The 20,058-nt window shown below is 37.1% G+C and overlaps 1 protein-coding gene across 1 annotated transcript in view; it reads right to left on the bottom strand.

Moving 5' to 3' along the window:
• The window catches only part of Rp1 (RP1 axonemal microtubule associated), a 163,758-nt gene that overhangs the window by 25,278 nt on the left and 118,422 nt on the right, over nt 1–20,058 (bottom strand). The window contains exons 17-18 of the mRNA XM_077801313.1: nt 14,882–15,081; nt 10,889–10,975 (exon numbers count right to left, since the gene is read on the bottom strand). Coding sequence (XP_077657439.1) covers nt 10,889–10,975; nt 14,882–15,081 — 287 coding nt within the window. The remainder of the gene's footprint in view (nt 1–10,888; nt 10,976–14,881; nt 15,082–20,058) is intronic.

Below are 20,058 nucleotides of genomic sequence, written 5' to 3' on the forward strand. Positions count from 1 at the left end.
CCATGGAAACTTGCAGGAAGCCCCTGGTTTCTGAGTACCACTGTGATTTTCACCTCAGAGGTACTCATTGGTGACAGTTCCACTGATTTTATGTAAGCTCAATCCCACTGTCACCACTAGAAACCCTCTGGGGTGGGGACTCCAGATGAGCTCCGTTTACCCTCAAATTCATAATGCCTCAAAAGAGTAAAACAAAGAATCTAAGTTTGTTCATTCTTTACAAAGCTATAAAAGGATATGGCAATGGTTCTCAATGGGGTGAGATTTTCCCCCCGGGGGCATGTGGCAGTATGCTCAAACATTTTTGGTTGTTACAACTCATTTATGGAGGTTGCTCCTGGCACTCAGTAGACAGCGGACAGGGATAATGCTCGACATTCTACCGTGCACAGCACAGCCCCCAACAATAAACAATTATCCAGCCCCAAATGCCAATAGTGCCAAGGTTCAAAAATCCTGGGATATCAAAATAAACCATTGCCTAATAAATAATTCCATAATTAAACAGAGTGATAAAAGTAAATACAGAAGAGGTAGACAGACATAGATCTTATCTTCAGTTGTATTTATTTTCAAATGCAAAAAAAATTTTTAATTGTTAAAGTTATAAAAGAGGACTGAATTCTTAGAAGAATACAGTGTATAAGCCCAGTCATGTGTTAGTTCATGGCAGGAATCAGAAAAAGGAATGCAGCAAGTAGAACAGAAGTGGAATTGGGTTCAAAGGACCTTGCTTTCTATCCTCACTGCTACCTCCCAGGTGGATAGCCTTGCTGAGTAGAAGTTGGACAGATGACTTGCGATCCTCAGGTCCTTGTTTAGAAAACTGGTGTCATAACCGGTCTCACTAGATTGAAGAGTGTTTCATGTACAAAAAATGAGATGAAGACACCTTATAGAAACAGTTTGCAAACTACCAGTGACTAGACACAGAAATTTCTCTCTCAAAGAAAAGCCTTCCAAAGAGTGGGCCTTGGAACCCAGGTGTCTCCTAAGGGAGTGTCCTTTCAGAACAGCTGGATTTCCAGGCTGGCAAAAGAAGAGGGTGGTAAAGATGCCAAGCAGTCAGACCACTGCTTCCTAAATCCACATACTAGCTCTGTGACAAGGAGAGTGACTTGTCTTCTCAAAGTCTCAATTTTTTTCAACTGGATGAATTATAGTATCTACTTAGTGGTGGTATAAGCATTAAATGTGGTAATGTAAATCCTGAGTGTTTAATATATGTTTATTGTTCCTAGTAGGAGCATCAAAATTAATTAGAGAAATAGACACCTGTCTCCCAGGTCCCCAGCTATAGAATCCTTGCACAGCTTCCCTGAGATAGCTCCCAGTCTGATCCTCTTACCTCAGGCAAGAACACATAAGGAAAAGGGTGTCCATTCCTCTCCAGACCGCAGGTGCTAGCACCATTTCAGCTCTCCTCCATGGTTAACCTCTCTTGATAATGCCTTTATCCTTTCCCTAACTGTCCTCTCTGCCTATCTTTAATGTCAATCAAGATAACCAGCACAATAAGGATAGGATTGGGTAGGAAGAAGGGATGCTATCCCTGTGCAGAACACTCAGAGTCATGCAGGGAGTGAATCAGCTACGCTAATATGGCTCCACTTCTCTCCTGACCATTAACATTGTGACTGAATACAATAGCCAACAATAATCATTACAATCTATATTGTACTTTGCTTATAAAACACCCTTCATGTGTTTATTTAACCCAAAATTCATCTTATTTTTTTCCTTAAGCTTAGAGAAGAAATGATAAAATATCAAAGTTTAAACATACACACACACACAAACATACACAAAACTTTCTGAGAGCTACACACATGGCCGGTGGTCTGACTCTAGATGTACAATCAAGAAAGAGAAAAGTTGAGAAAACTGCTTTTAGGAATTCTGTTCTGAAGTGTTATAAACCTTTGTTCCATAAAACGAAAATATGTGTAATACTTCTCCTCCGAAAAAAAATATTCACCAAGACATGCATTAGACAATTAAATGTACTTTACAATATCTGGTTTGGGGGAGGGCAGAGGGAGTTCCAAGGTCGGCCATTAGTATTTTCTCTCTGGAGTCAGAAACACAAAAATAAAATAAGGTTTCCATGTGTTTTCAGAGAACACTTTAAGTATCCCTTCCAATCAGATACAGAGTCAACACTGGACACTAAATCTCTCCATTTTCCCTCCTGTGCCTTGTACAAACACCCTATGTGTTACAACACCCGGACACGGAGGATCAGAGATGGTTTTTACAATTGACAGAGGGACTATCAAGTACATGAATTTATCCTTGGTTCAAATAAGCTGGCACAACTTTGAGGATGTTTCTCTAAACTGCTGGAGTCTTTTGAGATTAAGCATTTGACTGGAGATTTTGTGAGAAGAAACTGATACTTCCTGTTGCTCACTGAAGTGGAAAATCCTCAAAAACGAACTATTTTTCTCACTGTATTTCAGAACTTTTTCTTTCCCTTCAATGGTACTTTCTGGAACCCTGAAATGAAGAAGCAACTAAAAATGAAAAGGAACTAGAAATATTTATGAGATGCCTTAAAACTTCAAAATAAAAATTAATAAATAAATAAAGCCATTTCCTTCCTAGCTAATCTTTAAGACTGCCTGGAGCTTATATGGAGCATGTTAGGTTAATAATACTAGAAAATCCACCAAAACTTATGACCCTATTTAATTCAAAGTATCAGAGGAATCAGAGGTTTCAAGAGAGCTCTTTTTTGTGTTTGAATCAATTTATCCAAGTCACAGGTAGCATGTGCAGAACCAGCTGACAGGTGGACTGAGCCAATGCCCCAGCACCGGCCTCCTCTCAGTGCCCTAGTGTGAATGGGCCAGACCTCTGACTCTCCAGGCTGTGTCTTCATTTGCCCTTCCCATGCACCAAGGCTCAGCCACGCAAGTCTATCCCCCATTCCCTAAAAAACAAGCACAACTGTCTGATTCCCCTTCAATTAATACTAACATGACAGATTAATCATAAACATTTACTAAGTGAACAAAACGTATTCTGTGAAGCTATTCATTCCACAAATACTTATCCAACATCATCTACTACCTGATAGGCACTGTTCTAGGACTTGGCTATGACCAAAAAAAAAAAAAAAAAAACTCTTCTAGTGTTACTCACTTTTTAGTAGAAGTCAGACAATAAACAGATCATAAATATCAGATGAGTGACATGTTATAAAGCAAATAAGCAAGGCTGATGTGATCAAGAGCCACTGGGTGCTCCCTTTGGGTGATGAGGCAAAGACCACTCTGAAGAAGACTACTGTGGCTTCAGCATCATGGACAAGGCAGAGAGGTGTAAAAACAGTTCAGGGAAGTAGACAGGGGACAGATTAGACAGGGGAAAATCTAATGAGACTAATGCCAAGGAAAGATCCCTCTGCCTGCTCTCTGAAGCCTGGACACAGCAGGTGAACCAAAGAAGCTGGACAGCTATGGTGGGAGACTCAAAGCAGAGGGAAGGAAAATATGGCAACTTGGGCCGAGATGGAGAAAATAGTGACAAGATGGAGAAAATAGATAAAATCAAGGTAAGCTTCAGTAATAGTCCACAGTTTCCTTAGGGATTGGATTTTGGAGGCAAGAGAATGAATCAATCTACAAAAATCTGCAGGGTTCTGGCTTGGATAACTAAGGGTATGGTGAGAGAGGGAAAAGTAGGCTGAGTTGGGGAATAAAGAGTGCTGCTTGAGCTTCACCTAATTTTTTCACCTGATCTGCACAACTTGTGAGACAGAGCAAGCATAATTGAGCTTTATTTTGCAACAGGGAAAACTCAGAGAAAATGATGACCTTTGAGAAACTAAACATCTTTCAAGTCTTTTGATTTCAACTCTAAAATTTATTACCCTAATTTAAAATAATCACAGCCAATGGCCAGAAGAAAAAAAAAACAGAAAACGTAAAATTCAAAAACAAGTATTAGTTTTACCTGACAGCATTTGTTAAAATGCATTTCTATTTTTTTCTAATATTCAAAGATAATTATTTTCTTACTATGTTCAGTTATAGCCATTTTATTTGGGCTCAAATGATCCAAAAGTTGAATTGGAATGAATTTAGTGACTTAGATTAATATTTTATTATAGTTTTTTTGGACACTAGATAGCATAGTTGATTAATGTGTATTAATATGTGTAGGATAACAAGTCATACCTCCAAGAAGACCTCTAACCATATAATCATGGAAAAAGAAAAGTCTGAAACTCAGTATGATAGCACAGATATACCACTAAGACCAAGAGCCTTACATTGCCAGAGTGTCAGGAAACGGGGTAGCTAGCCCAGCTCAAAATCTAAATATAATGCAAAAAAGTAGGTTTTCACCCATTTTAACTTAGGATACAGGAAATAATTTCAACAAACACTTCTTGGAAGCACTGGATTTCCCCTAATAATAATTTCCCCAACGAGATCTTACTGGTAATTACAAGAAGTTATGGCTATAAATAGTTCATCATAACAAGTGGGGGTAAACCCTCATGGTACATATCCTCATAATGGTGGACGTTATGATATTCTGAACTTATAAGAGACAAGCCTTTGATCATTACAGAATCAACCATTTATTTCTAAAAAATGGTATTTCCGACTGACTTTCAGATTAAGGCATCATCTCAAATTATTCAGTCTATATTAAAAAGACCCAAAGCCATGACTTTTGCTTTAGCTCTAAAACAGAACTACCAAACATTAAGTAGTACAAAAGGTCAATATGACAGAAAAAAAAAAGTCTACTGATACCAAGCTTCAAAGCCAAACTTAAGGTTGGTTGAAATAAATGAAGGAAAGACAAAGGGAATTTCCAAAAATATTTTCCTTTTTAAAAAATGAATTAAGAAGGAAACCTAGAGTCTTTATCACATAAAATATTCAGCATTTGCTTTAATTGCCTAAATGAAAAGAAACAACCTTAGAAATGGCCTCAATAGAAACTAGAGTTCATTTGCTGATCTGCCCCTGCTGATTTACAACAACAAATATTAGTTGTTTCACAAGAGAACAGTACCATTAAAACACTCACTCCTGGTTTCTTAGAAACTTAAAATTCCTGGATTGCTTTAAGAAATTTCAGCCAAGTAGTTAAATACAAGTACTAAAAATAGCTGACTGGAACAGACATATGGTGATACTTACAATGTCTGAATTAACATACTAAAATTCAACACTGAGGTTATATTACCTCTCAGGTTACCCAACCTTTCTGCTCAGAACCTGAGAGAAAGGGAGAAATCAATTTAGTTCCTTCCATAAATCTTTCAGAAGACAGATGCAGAATGAGAGATAAAGAGGTAATTTCACTGGTTTAAGAGAATTAAAATTACTACTCTAAAGGAAAACCGAAACAGAATATGGCTTATAATCAGGTTAATGGTGGAATGAACACTTTGAAGACAAGAACTGTATCTCAGTCATGTGGGTATATTCAAATATCTAGCAGAACCCTTCTGCATAGTGGGTGCGTTGGCTTCATTTGATGAAATTTCTGAATATGAGTACATTTATATACACTTTTATGCATCTGTGCTATTGTTTATTTTAGCATCAAAGCCCAAAGAAAGAATTATTCCTCTCTTCCTTATACCCTGACACACTGAAACGTAAACAAAAATAGTTTTGATTCTGACTTGTCCTAAAATATAAAGTTAATTTGACTAGCATGGCCCATGCAATATAATAAAAGGAAAATATTGATTAAGAAGGCTATGTAGAATACACAAAAAAATTACCGAATTGTGCCACAGAGCAAATGAATACCGACAAATAAAACTTCACATTGCATAGTAATAAATTTCCGGTGCAATTATGAAATACTGAGAAAATAAATAATGACTGGAGCTTGTGATACAGAAGATGGTAATGATCAACACAGAATTATTCCTACACACCTGACTAGGAATGAGAGAAATGGTGATGAAAGATCTAAAGTCTATTATAAACTTCACCTACCTAAACAAGGTCAAGCAACTCATGTCTGATAAATTCCAGTCTATTTAAAGCCCAAACACAAGAAAACTTTCCAGTTTTGCAAACAGGCACTTTCCTTCTCATTGGCAAAAAAAAAAAAAAAAAACACTTTTACATATATAGCAATACAATATTTCTTGGCCATCCCCAGGCACCACTGATAAATGAAACAGGTAACATGCATTTCACATTCCACTCGCCATTCCCAGCTTTGCCCTGACTCACACTTCTCTATTCTCTGAGGTGCCCTCTGTCCACAAAGGTTTCCCAGTTCCTCTAGGGAACACATTCATCTTTCTCATTGGAAACCCACTACTACTAAGGCTTGAGCATGTAGTTGGGCTTTTACCTGCTCTCTAACTTATTTGCTACTCAATCTTGTTCTCCACCTAGATTGAAACAGACCAATGTTCACTCTAATTTTGTATCATTGCAATAACTAAGGCTGGATCTATATTGAATCAATCCCTTTCTCTCAGATGTACCATCATCACCCAATCATTCACCCACCTTGCTATTTCTAGGTTAGAAGTGGCACCTTGGGATCTAGTGTTGATCACCTCTTGTGGATCTCTCACTGGCCTAGACAGCTCAAAAGAACAGGTTAGCATATTAGTTGGTCATTTTCTAAGTCGTGTAAATTATAAACCCTTCTATATTGTTAGCTATGATTGGATTCATACAAACATAAAAGTGTTTTTCCTAGCATATAATTGTTATTTATGTAAATGAGCCAAAGATGGCTTGTGTACATTGGCCCCTACATTGTTTATTTCTTCATGCAGGCTGAGACCCATTAGGGCAAAAGTTCATGAACACCAAACTCAAGTTTTTACATATCTAATACCTTTTTTAAATATCCCAGATTTTTGTTATAATAAAATAAAAATCCCCAAAGTAAATCTTTAGCTACTTGGAGGCTGCCTGCTCTGCATGCCCCACAAAATCTCACCCTGATGCTACTCAATTTGTAAGATATGGCTACTGTTATGAGACCCCAACTATCACCACAGCCCGAGGGAACTCCTAGACACGCACACTCCCTGCTGACACTCCACCCAGACTCCTGGGAGCTTTGTTGCCTCCTTTCCTCACAAGGCAGGGAAGCTTCCAGAAGGACCCCGCTGGGAGGAACTTCCCCTACACCAAACTTTTCAAAGCATTACCCAATTAAATTTGTGTGTGCTCCCGTCTCTGCCCTATGGTCATAGCTTTTCCCTAGATCAGCTCCCAAACACCTCAAGCCTCTACAATAATACACAATATTTCTTTCATAGGATGTTAATAGATTTTACCTGAAAAAAAAATATGGTCCCATGGTGAATTTAGTTTTGGAAATGCTGTTAAACAGATTTCTTTACCAGAGGGCATCTCAGAGCCTTTACTATATTTATAATGCACTCTGACTCTCCGAGAAAAGAATGAAAAGCTCAGTGTTTCACATACTCATTTCACCATGGAAACATTTAGTGGAGAGAATCTTGGGAAGGCAGATGCACAGCCAGGTTATCACATCAGAGGAAGTAGCCCCTGGGCATGGGTGGGTGGGCATTAAAGGGAAAAAATAATAAATTCTCCCTGTATGTCTCGAATAAATATTGGTTTATAAATACCATTCTGCGCTAAAAGAAACTAGGGCTTCTGGAAAATAATAGTTCATTCCAGAGCTGGGGAAAGAAATAACTAGATGAGCCTAAAATGTCTTTTTATGTGAAAAAGTAAAGTAGCCTTCATAGAATGGATAGTGAGAGGTCAAAATGATATGTAAGCTTAAAGTGCCAAATTAAGGAAGATTTCAGCATCAAAAGATGATGATAAAAATAGATGAAACCTATAAAATAAAATAAAAATCTATAAGTAGATGCTGGCAGAATCATCCCTTGGTACACAGGGGATTTACTGCATCCATGAACGTTCAAGTCCCTTATATAAAAGGGCATGGTGTTTGCATATAACCTATTTACATCCTCCCATACAGCTTTAACTATCTCTAGCTTACTTATAATAACTGCTACAATATAAATGCTGCATAAAAAATTGTCACACTATATTGCTTACAGGATAAGTAAAGAAAATGTCTATGTACAAAGACACAATTTTTTAAAAAATATTTTCCATCTATGTTTGGTTGAATCCATAGAAACTACAGAACCTACATTTTTGTGTGTGTGCGCCCGCGCACAAAAAAAGAGAGATTTAAGACCAAAAGATTGGAAAGCTCTGTCTATTAGTAGCCTGACAATAAAAGGAGAAAAAAAAAACAACAGGATCAAAAAATTATCATTTGGGAACCATCATAGTAATAACTGATTCAGGCAAGAATTATCAATGGATGCTAAACTTGGTAAACAGTTTATGATGAATAAGACACACACATGCTAAAAGTACAATTAGAATTCATCAATAACGTCTCTCAAATGGTGAAAACACACACATACACAAATTGTAACACAGAATAATAAACTAAATGGGGCATAAGTTTAAACAACTGGCAAATCTGGGTGAAATCAGGTAATGTTTTTCTATTCTTTAATTTTTCATATAAACTTAAAAATCACTTCAAGATAAAAACAAATTAAGTGCTGAAAAATGTCTCTTCTTTCAAAACATTTTGGTGTTTCATTACAGTTCTAGCTGCTCAATTCATTTGTTGAATTGGTTAATTAATGTCTCACCCACTTTGATCTTTTCAGAAGCCTTTATCATTGAGCAGAGGAATCCCTCCCTTAGTTCCAGGAACTCAGTGCTCCTTCTTCCAACACCCTCTGCTCGAGAAGTTCTTCCATCTAGTTGGAGAGTCACTATGTTTATGGTGATGTGGCTGTTCATCTTTCTATGGTGGAATAGGATTTGTCCCTCCAAAAGTCATGTTGAAATTTGATTGTCATTGTGGCAGTGTTGGGAGGCAGAGCCTTTAGGAGGTGACCATGTCATTAGGGAGGATTAATGCAGTTCTCACAGGACTGGATTAGTTACTGTGAGAGTAAGTTATTTCAAAGCAAGACCATCTTTTGTCTTTTTCTAGGTGCTCACTTGTCCTTCCACTTTTTGTCACCATGTACAGCATGAAACCTTTATAAATGCAGCAACCAGGATTTCTCCAGAATTACAAGCTAAATACACTTCCTTCCTCTATAAATCACCCAGACTCAGGTAGGTATGTTGTTATAGGAAAAAAAAACATAAAACAACCTTCAACACCCTCCTCAAAGGCCCCAGAGAAAGTACAATGTACACCAGTGACTACAGAATAACTTAACTCATAAGTAAGGTTTTTTTTATGACCTTCCCAGGAATACACAAGAATAAAGGTTGTAATTTTACTAAAACTTTGAAGTTTACATGGGTTTTTGCATCCCCTTCATAATAGGTCATTCCTTGTTTCTCTTTTGAAATCTTTCAATATATATTATCTCCTCCCATTCCTCAGAGCATCTGGCACAATGGCAGGTGTGTATTAGATGCTAAGAAATACTTGACTGACTGCAATGTACTCACCTGTTCCTGTACTAAAGGGAATAAGCTTCATTGTATTATGTGTGTGTTAAAAAACTATTTAACAAATATTTCAGTGAAATTAACATTTTCTCATTTTCTTTCATTAGACAACCAAAGATATAATAAGAAAAATTATAGATAAGATTATGAAACACTTAAAATTGAAAAATATTTTGTCAGATTCCATCAGTGGTATCCACATTTTTAAGCCTCAAACATTTTAAAGTAACACATCATGTACTATAAAGGAATCAGTGGAAGACATCGTATTTAAAGCTAGAAAGGAGAGATGTTCTATAATTCAAAATATCTTACTCCCTATAATCTAATGCTTCCATTTTAAAATATTAAGGCCACCAAGAGTAATTATCATCTTTTTTTTTTTTGGTACAGGAATTGAGCCTAGGGACACCCAAAAACTGAAAACTGAGCCACAGCCCCAGTCTGATGCTGACTTTGAACTTGTGATCCTTCTGCCTCAGCCTCCCAAGCCACTGGGATTATAGGTATGCTCTACCACACTCAGTGACCTCTCTTTTTGAAAGTAAACTTAGGGTTAATAACATGCTTAAGACCTCAGTCTCTAGATTCAATTCCATCATGTAATAAATAAGACAATTTACTAAGTGACCTCTAAAATTATTTCATTTTATTAGGCCTTAGTTTTCTTAACTATAAAACAGGGATATTAATGATACCTAAATCAAAGAGTTGTGGTCAGGCAAAAATATAGTAGTATTTATAAGTCAGTGGACATATGATAAGCACTGAACAAAAACTTCTAATTATGGCCATGATTAAGTAAAAATGGAAAAATAAATAGAATCCAAAAGTACATACATAGCATAATTCAATTTCATTAAAAAGGAAAAAAACATTTACTTTTATATAAAATATAATTATAAATGTATACTTGTGTTTATGAATCTCAATGCATATTTACATGTTATATACATATTTTATATATATATATACATACATATATACATATATATATATATACATACATATATACATATATATTTGGAAAGAGTGAAAGTCATGTGCATATGAGATTCATTCAAAAAAAAAAAGATTTTAAGACCATAAACTACCAGAGTAGTCACTTAAAATCAATGAATAACAACATACTTTTATTCTTGCATTTTACTGTATTCTTCAAATTTTCTGCCTCGACGAATGGATACCTTTGCAATATCACTCTTAAAAAATGCCATTTAAACAAACTTATACAAAAACAAAACATTTAAACATTTTAAAGTGTTATATTCAAACATTTTTTCCCATTATATCCAGCAATTAGTAAAATATGTTATCTTTCTCATTGCTTTACATGGCCTGCTGGCTTTTCATTATAGAATAACTACAAATCATTCAACAAAAAACAAGATTACCCTCTGCAAGCTCCACTCGGGTTGTCCGCCAGTCCCATCATGTCCTATTCTTATTTTATATATCTCTCCAACCCTTCTTATTTCAACCTGAATGAAATACAAGGGAGAAAACAAATTGCATAGATTTAAAAATTAAACATGCTGTTTATTTTCTTTTCTTCATACTGAACTTCCACATTCTTTTTTTTTTTTTTTTTTTTTGTATTGCTAATGGTTGAATGAAAAGCTCTCAGGGACCCTTTCAGGGTCTAGAGATGAAGTCCTCTCAAGCTATCAGTGAACTTCACAGACATAGAATATGAGACAGAAATATCCTGAAACTTGGCTAAAAATATGCAGGGAAGAGTCAGATGAAAGAATAGGATTAAAAAACATGCATATGCTCGGTTCTCTGACTACCACACATTTCTCACTGGAAGCCAACACTTTCTGAATTCCAATGACAGAAAGATAGGCTCTTATTTTAAGATGGGAAAAAAATCAATTTTCACACACCCTCACACACAAAAGCTAAATATACAGCAATTTCTACAATAAAGTCCCCATGAGTCTAGAACTTCCTTCCACTCTGAAAAATCCTCTCTTTTTGCCTCCTAGGATAAGATATAGATGTTGTAAGTTCAAGGAAGACAAACAAACCTTCCCACAGGTTAGGGGAACTAAAGTTAGTTTTGGACATGACCCTAGAGTATTTGTTAATCCAGATAGTGTGGAGAAATAGACATAGAATTACCTCAAGCTCAACTGAAAAGCTGGTTGTTACACACTAAGTACTACATGGTGTTCTATGTCTCTCCTCCTTCCTCTATCGAAAGGACATAATGCTATTGCACAAAATTCTCATTTCAACTCATGAGGATTTTTTAAAACAATATTCAAGACATTGTGCAAGGCCACAAGTAGGCAAAGATTAAAAAATAACAGCAGAGTTTCTAACTTGGAGAAATACAGAACCTAGAGAAAGAGATTTATAAGCAGACATTTTCAGTAAAAGAAAATACATCCAGGATACTAAACCATAAGGATTAAAACCTATATTTTATCACCTTATTATTTAATGAGTGAATTGACAATAAACATCATCCTTATTTCTACTATAAGTAACCATCTGATGCTACAGACTGGAGACAAATAGGCAGGTATTCCTCACAGGTTATGTTTGACTTACATCATTGCATACCTATGGTCTAGATCCCAACACAGTTGGAACAGTCAGGAGATCTAAAATATATCAAAACTCCCACTTCATACCCATGTTCTCTGCTTTGAGATTCTTTTTTATTTTTATTTTTTAAGTGCTCACCACCACATCCTCCTCACCTCACCCCCAAACTATATAGCAAATAAAACAGATCTGAGCCTGTGTCCGCAGCATTTTAGGAAAAATCATGCTGGTGTTGACTGGAAGGGAGGAAAAGAGAGATGCTAATCCTTCACGGTCCATTTCAATCCCCTCCTACTTTCTTATTCCCAGAGATGATCATAACCACAGAACTCAAAGACCGGCTCTTCCCACCAGAAGAAGCAGAAAGTGAGCCCTCATTTGAGACCTGGTTTATCTCTGAAAGGTAAGCCAACCTTTAGATCTCCTTCTGTGGTCTCAAGAATCTCTTAGAACTTGAGTCTAGACTTCCCCGTTCTCCACATTCTAAGTGAATACAATACAGAGGTGTCTGAGCCATCGGGTAGCAAACGTGTAACTTCATGCAAGTCTGCTGTTACCGCAGATTGAACTACGCAGCAGTGAGAAGTGCCAGCCAGGGTGCAAGTGCTGGACAGGCCTGCTCTCTTCCTTGGGAAGAGGAAAGCTCTTCCAAGAGTCTCCCTTAACACATGAAGAAATCCAAAGACATTCAATCATTTGTCTGGAGACACACAGCTGGAAACACAGTAAGTTCCAAAAGTAAAACTGGAATTCAAGCCTGTTTGGTCAGAGGTACCACCTGTCCTCAAAAGTGATTTTATGCTCCCTTTGATAGAAAGGAAGAAAAAGAGAATGAGAGAGAAATTCAGAGGTGAAAAATTCAGAGGTTCCATCCCACTGGATTTGGGGGTCAGATTCTGCAGACCTAACCAGCTCCCAGATAATGCTGGCCTGGAGTCCATATAACTCTTGAGTAGACTCCTGATCACCAATGAGATGACAGCTTAGAGCTGGATGAGCCTCTGCCCTCACTTCATGGTTAATGAGAGTCCAGGAGGGAATATATCCCAATGCCTCCGACCAGGAAAGGGAGAATTCTTGGCAACTGTAATGATACTTTTCGTCTGTTGGGTATTCCCATCTACCAGGCATGTGACTAGCACATACATTCCCATATATTCTTTAAATTTCCCAGAAATCTTTTTGAGTGAGTATCATTACCCTCTTCTTCAACTAAAACGGAAACTCAGGATTCATAGGACAGGCAATCAAATCAAGGTTAGGGAACTAGTGAGAGGCTGATTTCAATTTGAATTTGGGAGCCACAACTACAAAGCCTCCATTCTTAACCAATTGACTACATTTCCTGTATGTCAATAAATTCTTTTTAACGTTTATACATTTTCACTTTTTGTTATCAGACTTCCCTGGAATTTAGAAAGGATGGATCTTATTGCCTCCATTCTACCCATAAAGACGATGCTGGCCTGGAGAAATGAAGTGACCGTATTCAACATCACACACAGCTAACATATGGGAAGCCAGGACTCCAACCCAGCTCACCTGATCCACATTCGGGTGTTGTAATGAGATTTCTCAAGCTTGACTGCACTTTAGAATCACCTGGGGAGCTTTTCAAAATCTCCCTGCCCAGGCTGTACCCCAGAAAAAATAAACTAGAATCTCTGGAGGTGGAACCAGTCATCAGTCGTTTTTAAAACTCCCCAGGTGATTCCAATGTGCAATCATGAGCATCTATACCATTCTAAGATTCAATGCTGGGTAAATTTCTCCAGAAAAAAACATAGAAAGGATTTATCAGATCATAAATACATGCACCATAAGGTATATTATGGAAAAAATGAGGCTTCTGTGGGATGGCCTTAGGATCTAATCATAATATATGCATTCTGAGTTCTAAACAATCATCTTCAAATAATCTTTGGAAATCCATTGCATATGAGGTGCCTTGAGCCAAAGTGCTCCTTCATGACTGCAGACGACTACTTTTCTTCTAACTTAATGACGGAGAAAGTAGAATGGACAAGTTTGGGTCTGAAGATTTAGAAACCATTTGGAATATTAGTTAAAAGCCAGGTACTGCAGCCCGCAAGAGCCTTGTCTAGTGGCCCTGGTTGTCCTTTCTGGTTCTCTGTTATTTTCTAGCCAGCCTCAAGATGCAAAAGGAGAACTCTCCAGAGGAGATGACTGCTGTTTAACAATGCACCAAAGAACTAGATAGCTGGCACCCTGCAGGGTGTGGGGTGTGAATCAGTGGAGTAGAATGCAGTTGTCCTCATTGAAATTTGGCCAACACTCTGAGGAACAAAGATGGGGCAAACAGCTGTATTCAAAGCACAGTGTTCTCTAACACCAGGAAGTAAAAGAGAGATTAGAATAGGCATCAGACAGAGCTCTAGAATCTGGTGCATAAAGATGCCAAGAAAATAATTTCAAACCCCTACAGCTCAGGTGAGCAACATCTAAAAATATATGCAAGTAGAAAAAAGACGGATTTTCATTACCAGAAGAATCTAGATTGCTTATAACCTGGTTATAACTTGAGTTGAAGCTAATGGTTTATGGGGCCAGTTTCTAAACGATGACCTAAAATGAATGTCTTTAAAGAAAACACTTTTCTCCTGTAAGTTTCCTTGCTTATGTAAGATATGTGAGTGAAACAGTTTCCTTTGATTACTAGAATAAGAATTAACGTAACTAACTGATGGGGATGCTAATAGACTAAGGATTTATTTTAGATAGGACACAAACACACAGTCACACTTTTCTGTATTTCAGAAATGTCACTGCAAACTTCACAGAACAGTGTTGTTGATGATTCTGTTTACCTGAAACTCATCTTCCTGTCTTGGAAGGAAGAGCTGCCCTGGGCTGTCCTTGCTAAGACTGATTGGTCCAGTGACTCCTTCATCTCCATATACCCAGAGTGTGACATTGGCCTTTGTCCCTGTATTTCCCGTCAGCACTATCACCTTCCATTCATCTTCAGACAGAAGAGTCTCACTGCTTTGGGAATGTTTGATTTCTTCTGTATGCAGAAAAAGGGCATTAGTGGCAGATCAGATACAACATCAAGTTGACAAAATCCTCTGTCACATGGGAGCCCAGGGACATCAAAATCAGGTGGGGTGTGTGAGGAGGCACTGAGAAGACTCCAGGGAGTTGATTTGTGCTTGTCTCCTGACAGTAAGGTTCTGGTCAGCTGAAATTCAACTACTAAAGTAAACTAAATTAGAACAAATATAAATATCTGAGGAGCCTGGTAAACTTCTGCCTGTTCTCAATGCAACGACACAGGAGTGCAAGACATTTTTGCAGTTCTGTGCCCATGGATTTTCCATAAAGTGGTTGCCTGTCTCATGGATTTTATATATAACTACTGTAATATAAAGTAAAAAAAAATGAAATTAAAACATGTTTTCAAATGAGATATGAAAATATCAAATTTGAGAACACAGGAAAAATTTTCTGAAATATTTCTTAAAAATAAAATCTGATGTGGAGAGGACAATGAAAAGGATTTGGAACTAAAGAGAATTTTCACATGTTCAAATGGTTCTTGAGATGCTCAGAACAGTTGCCTGTCAGAATGGGGGCTGCACAGCACTAACATTTCACAGGGCAGCCTCGAGCAGCTAGCAGTGTCCAAACAGCTAAGAAGTCCCAAACTAGTATGGTTGTCTTCTTCACCGTCTCGTGAGCCTGCTGACTCATGTGAGAACAATGCTGACAGCTACTCTGCACTGTCAGGAACTGGTCCGTCAATGGCACCTTAGTTCTTAATTGATATTTCTACAGAGAACTATTACACACTCAAGATAATGAGATAAATTTCCCATGTCGAAGGGTTAGAAGGGTTAGAAGGGTTAAAAGTTTTAATTTTATGGCCTAAAACCGGTGGAAGCCCTGGATAGCACCTAGGATCTTATTAGTACAGCATCAAGACCAATGAACTCAGCAAATAACTAGTTATTTATTTTCTGCTAAGCTATAGCAAAACTAACTTGAAAATAAAAAGTAATAAATGAAAAAAAATGCTATGGAAGAACTGGTGTTCCTTTTTCTTTAGTCTCCTGAGTAATCTCTGTCATTAGAACAGCTGGAATTTTCTCTTCAACTGTTGTAGCAATCAACATTTATTAAGCTCCTACTATTTGCTGAGCTCTGTACTGAATGGGTTACATGCATTTTTCATTCAAACGTCACTACAAATCTATGAGGTGAGTCAAATTATGAGGTCTATTTTAAGTTGCAGAGACAGAGTTTAAATACTAAAATCAAATCCCAATATAAATAAACCGTGGAATGTTTAACTCCAAAGCCTTGTACTGAAACAAGATTGGAGGTGCTCTATAATCTAAACACAATTCACCAGGACACAGCAGCAGTGCTTGATATTATCATGACAGACTTTCTGAATCCTCACCCTAGTCCTATAAGTCCCATGGTTAAGCAGATGGACAAACCTCAGATTAAATGACTTGCCCAGAGTTTCACAGGCAAAAGCCTCCAACCCAGGCAAAGAAAGTGTGAGGGTGGGAGGTGGGGAGGGAGAGGAAGTGCTGGGGAGGGATATTGGTCAAATTATACTGTTATAATGTGTGCATTTTCAGGCCACTTTGGATATAATACCAAGGCTAACTGACTTGGAAAAGTCCACAAAAATTGGTTCAATAAAATTTTATAAGAAAATCTCATATTCAAGATTCAAAGATTACATGTGAATATCTAACTGTTTTTCATGCCACTTCTAATCAAACACATTTGTAATTTCTTCAGGTGCTAGACAACAGCGTAACCAGATACCTACCAACAAGTCTGCAACACACCCAGGAGTCAAGAGAATAGTTAATGATCTCAGGTCAGCAGGTTGCTCTTATAGATGCTAATCATTTATTCGCTATCTTATGAGTATGTTAAATCATGTAAAAAAAAAGGCCACTTTTATTCAATTCAAGAAAACATTATTTAATCCCTATTATTTACTGGGTACTGTGTTAGGTTTATTACTCTTATAATGGCACTGATTTAAGTTGGACAGATTTTTGCCCTGAAGATACACGCCATCTAGTGGAGAAAGACATAAATATTTGTATTCGGAACCTGCAAATAAATTCATAGGAAACAAAAGAAGTACTGCAGAGTTCAAATGCCTGAGAGAGCCAGGAGTGGTAACTGTGGAGGAGTGGGAAGAATAGGCTTCCTTAGGGGAACCTCAGTGCTGAAAATAGAGAGATGTATCAAAATGGGGGTGGGGAGTCGGGAAGGGACTTCTAGACAGAAGGAACAGCAGCTTTCCCAGTACTGTGGGGCTTGCAGCAGCAGTGCCAATATACAGCTGCACATAAAAGGAGATATGATGTGAGATCATGAAAGGTTTGGCAGGTGGCAAGGGAGCTGACATATCTTTGTGCAGGCAACAGAGAGCAATATGCATGAAGTAGTAGAAGGGTCAGTCTAATACAGGGTGAGCTGGAGCCTGAGACAAGAATACCAGTGAAAAATGAATCCTGAACAGGGGACAAACACACAGAAAAGTCGTGGAATGAGGCCAAGAGGCCTTGGCTATTGTAGTTTTCTGCATGTCCACATGTGTGTATATACTTGTTTATTTGATATCATCTGCAAAAGAGTTGATGGTCTCCAGGGCCCCTTCTTCCTGTGCTAACATTTTCTGACATCATTTGCACAAATATAACACATAGTGAAGGTGTACTCGTATTACAAAATTGATAACTTCATATGGCATGATCTATAATATATAATGATGTATTAAAGTTTGGGCTGTTATCAATTAAATATGAATACCATCTAATGCCATGAGCTTTTGGAAATGAACCAAGGTCCATTAGTCTCGGACTATAAATTTCTCCATCTGCGAACCATAAAAGCAGCTGCTTTTGTTGACCAGGAGTTTAAAAAATACTCTAAGCTGGGGAATATTTGATGATGGTCATGTTGGATTAGGAAACAGACTCCTTCAGGGTCTCCCTGAACAAAATCTATGGTCCCTAAAAGGTATTTGGATGACTCAAAAATACCCTCCGTGTGGGTGACAGAACATTTTAATTAGGCTGCCATCAGGTTGACTCAGAACAAAACAAAAGCGCTAAGCTACCTTTGTGGTGCTGGTCTCTTGCAGGTCTGGAGGAAGAAAAATAACTCAGAAATAAATTAATTAACCGATTTTAATAGTTCCCAGGTAGATCAAAGTTGAAGTCAGCTTAAGGCATGAATCACCATCAGAGCGTGGCCATAAAAAGACAAGCTCATTAACACTAAAATATAGAGCAACAATTGAAAACAAGTGCCCTTAATCATTTGATAGCACAATATCAGAAAACAAATGGTCATGGATTAACCCTCATTTCAAAAAAAGTAAAGCCATCCAGAAAATAAAAGTAGTTAAAGCATTCTCCCTAGAGTTACCTTGCAAAGGAAAAATACCTATTTCTATAAAATGAACACGAATAGTCTTGAACAGTCCTGATAATCCGTTTCTTGATTTGAGGTATAGCAGGCATATTTATACAGAGCACAGAATGAACAAAACCGGTAGGAACAGTTAACAAAGAGAAATCAAGATCAAATAATCAAAGGTATCCCAAGATGCTGGAATGCTGGATTGATACTAGGAAGATTAAAAACTTATCAGTATCAAGGGAAAAGTCTGCCTCTTGATTGAAAGCATCAGTTATATATTTTACACATAAAATATCTTAATGATGATAATATATACAGGAATGCAATAAAGATGACCAAAACATGTACCACAAACCAAGGCAGTCTTAACTGATGTATCCACATTAAAGGAATACCACTATTCTAACTGTTTGGATTTTATACCAATAGAGGCTGCTGTTTGAAGATTCACACTTTAAGAGAAATATTCACAGAAGTCTAAAAACCATATTTTTAGAGAAAGAATTAAAACAGAAGAGACTATACTAAAAAGAAACACTAAAAATCCACTTTTTAGTTTGTGTGTATGTGTATGTATATAAAGAATATACTGAAAACAAATGAGGTTATACTAAGAAAAAAACAATAAAGGTTGTTTAATAGAGGAGGACCCTGATGTTTTGTAGGACAAAAGAAATTACCAGTAGGTTTTCTGCTCAGCACTGAGAGGTACTTTCAAGTGATTAGGATAGCGTGAGATGAATCATTTATTTCTGCAATCTTGATGTGAACTTCTCCATTGTCTTTGTCATATCAAAGGTCTCTTCACGTTCTCATTTTATCATAAATGAAAACTGACACCACCCTCACATTGTAATTTACTACAATAACAGCAGCATGAAACATAAACCTACACTTCCTCTGAATGATGAGTGGGGTTTGTGTAATATTAAAAAGGAGCTAAGACCATAACAGGAAGAGCAATCAATATCATCCATTACCTAGTAATTTCCTTTCTAGAAATTATTCTTAAAAACATGTAAAATATAGATGAGCGCCCACTGCAAGGTCTAGCAAAGTCCTAGGTGAACACATTATGGTATGTCTATACAATAGACCATCTATAGCTATTAAGTTTAAAAAAACTTAATATTATTAAAAATATTTATAATGTTGACTACCTTCTATTAACTGAAAAGCAGATTACAAAATTACTGAACATAACCTATATGTGTATATCTAAACACACACAAATACAAATCAATTTTTAAAATGCTGTTTGGAAGGACTAAGGTGGCATAATTTTAATATTTTTCTTTATGCTTTAGGAGATCCACAGTTTTCTGAATATATTTAATTTAGTGACAACTGCTTTTAAGGAATTTTTCAACTGGATAATACGTTTTGTAATTTTTTGCCCATGCTTCTCTGTGTTTTAAAGTGTTGACGCCTGAAGAGGTTTAAAGAAAGAATGTGCCTTAACTGAGACCAAGGCATAGACTAGGCCTTGTCCTGCACCATGGCTGAGCTTCCACCGTAGACACAGTAAGGACTGGCATGCTGGCCACACTGCTCACTCAAGTGCCCATATGCAGACACAGGG

Source organism: Urocitellus parryii, chromosome 7, assembly GCF_045843805.1.
Source record: "Urocitellus parryii isolate mUroPar1 chromosome 7, mUroPar1.hap1, whole genome shotgun sequence".
Taxonomy (NCBI): domain Eukaryota; kingdom Metazoa; phylum Chordata; class Mammalia; order Rodentia; family Sciuridae; genus Urocitellus; species Urocitellus parryii.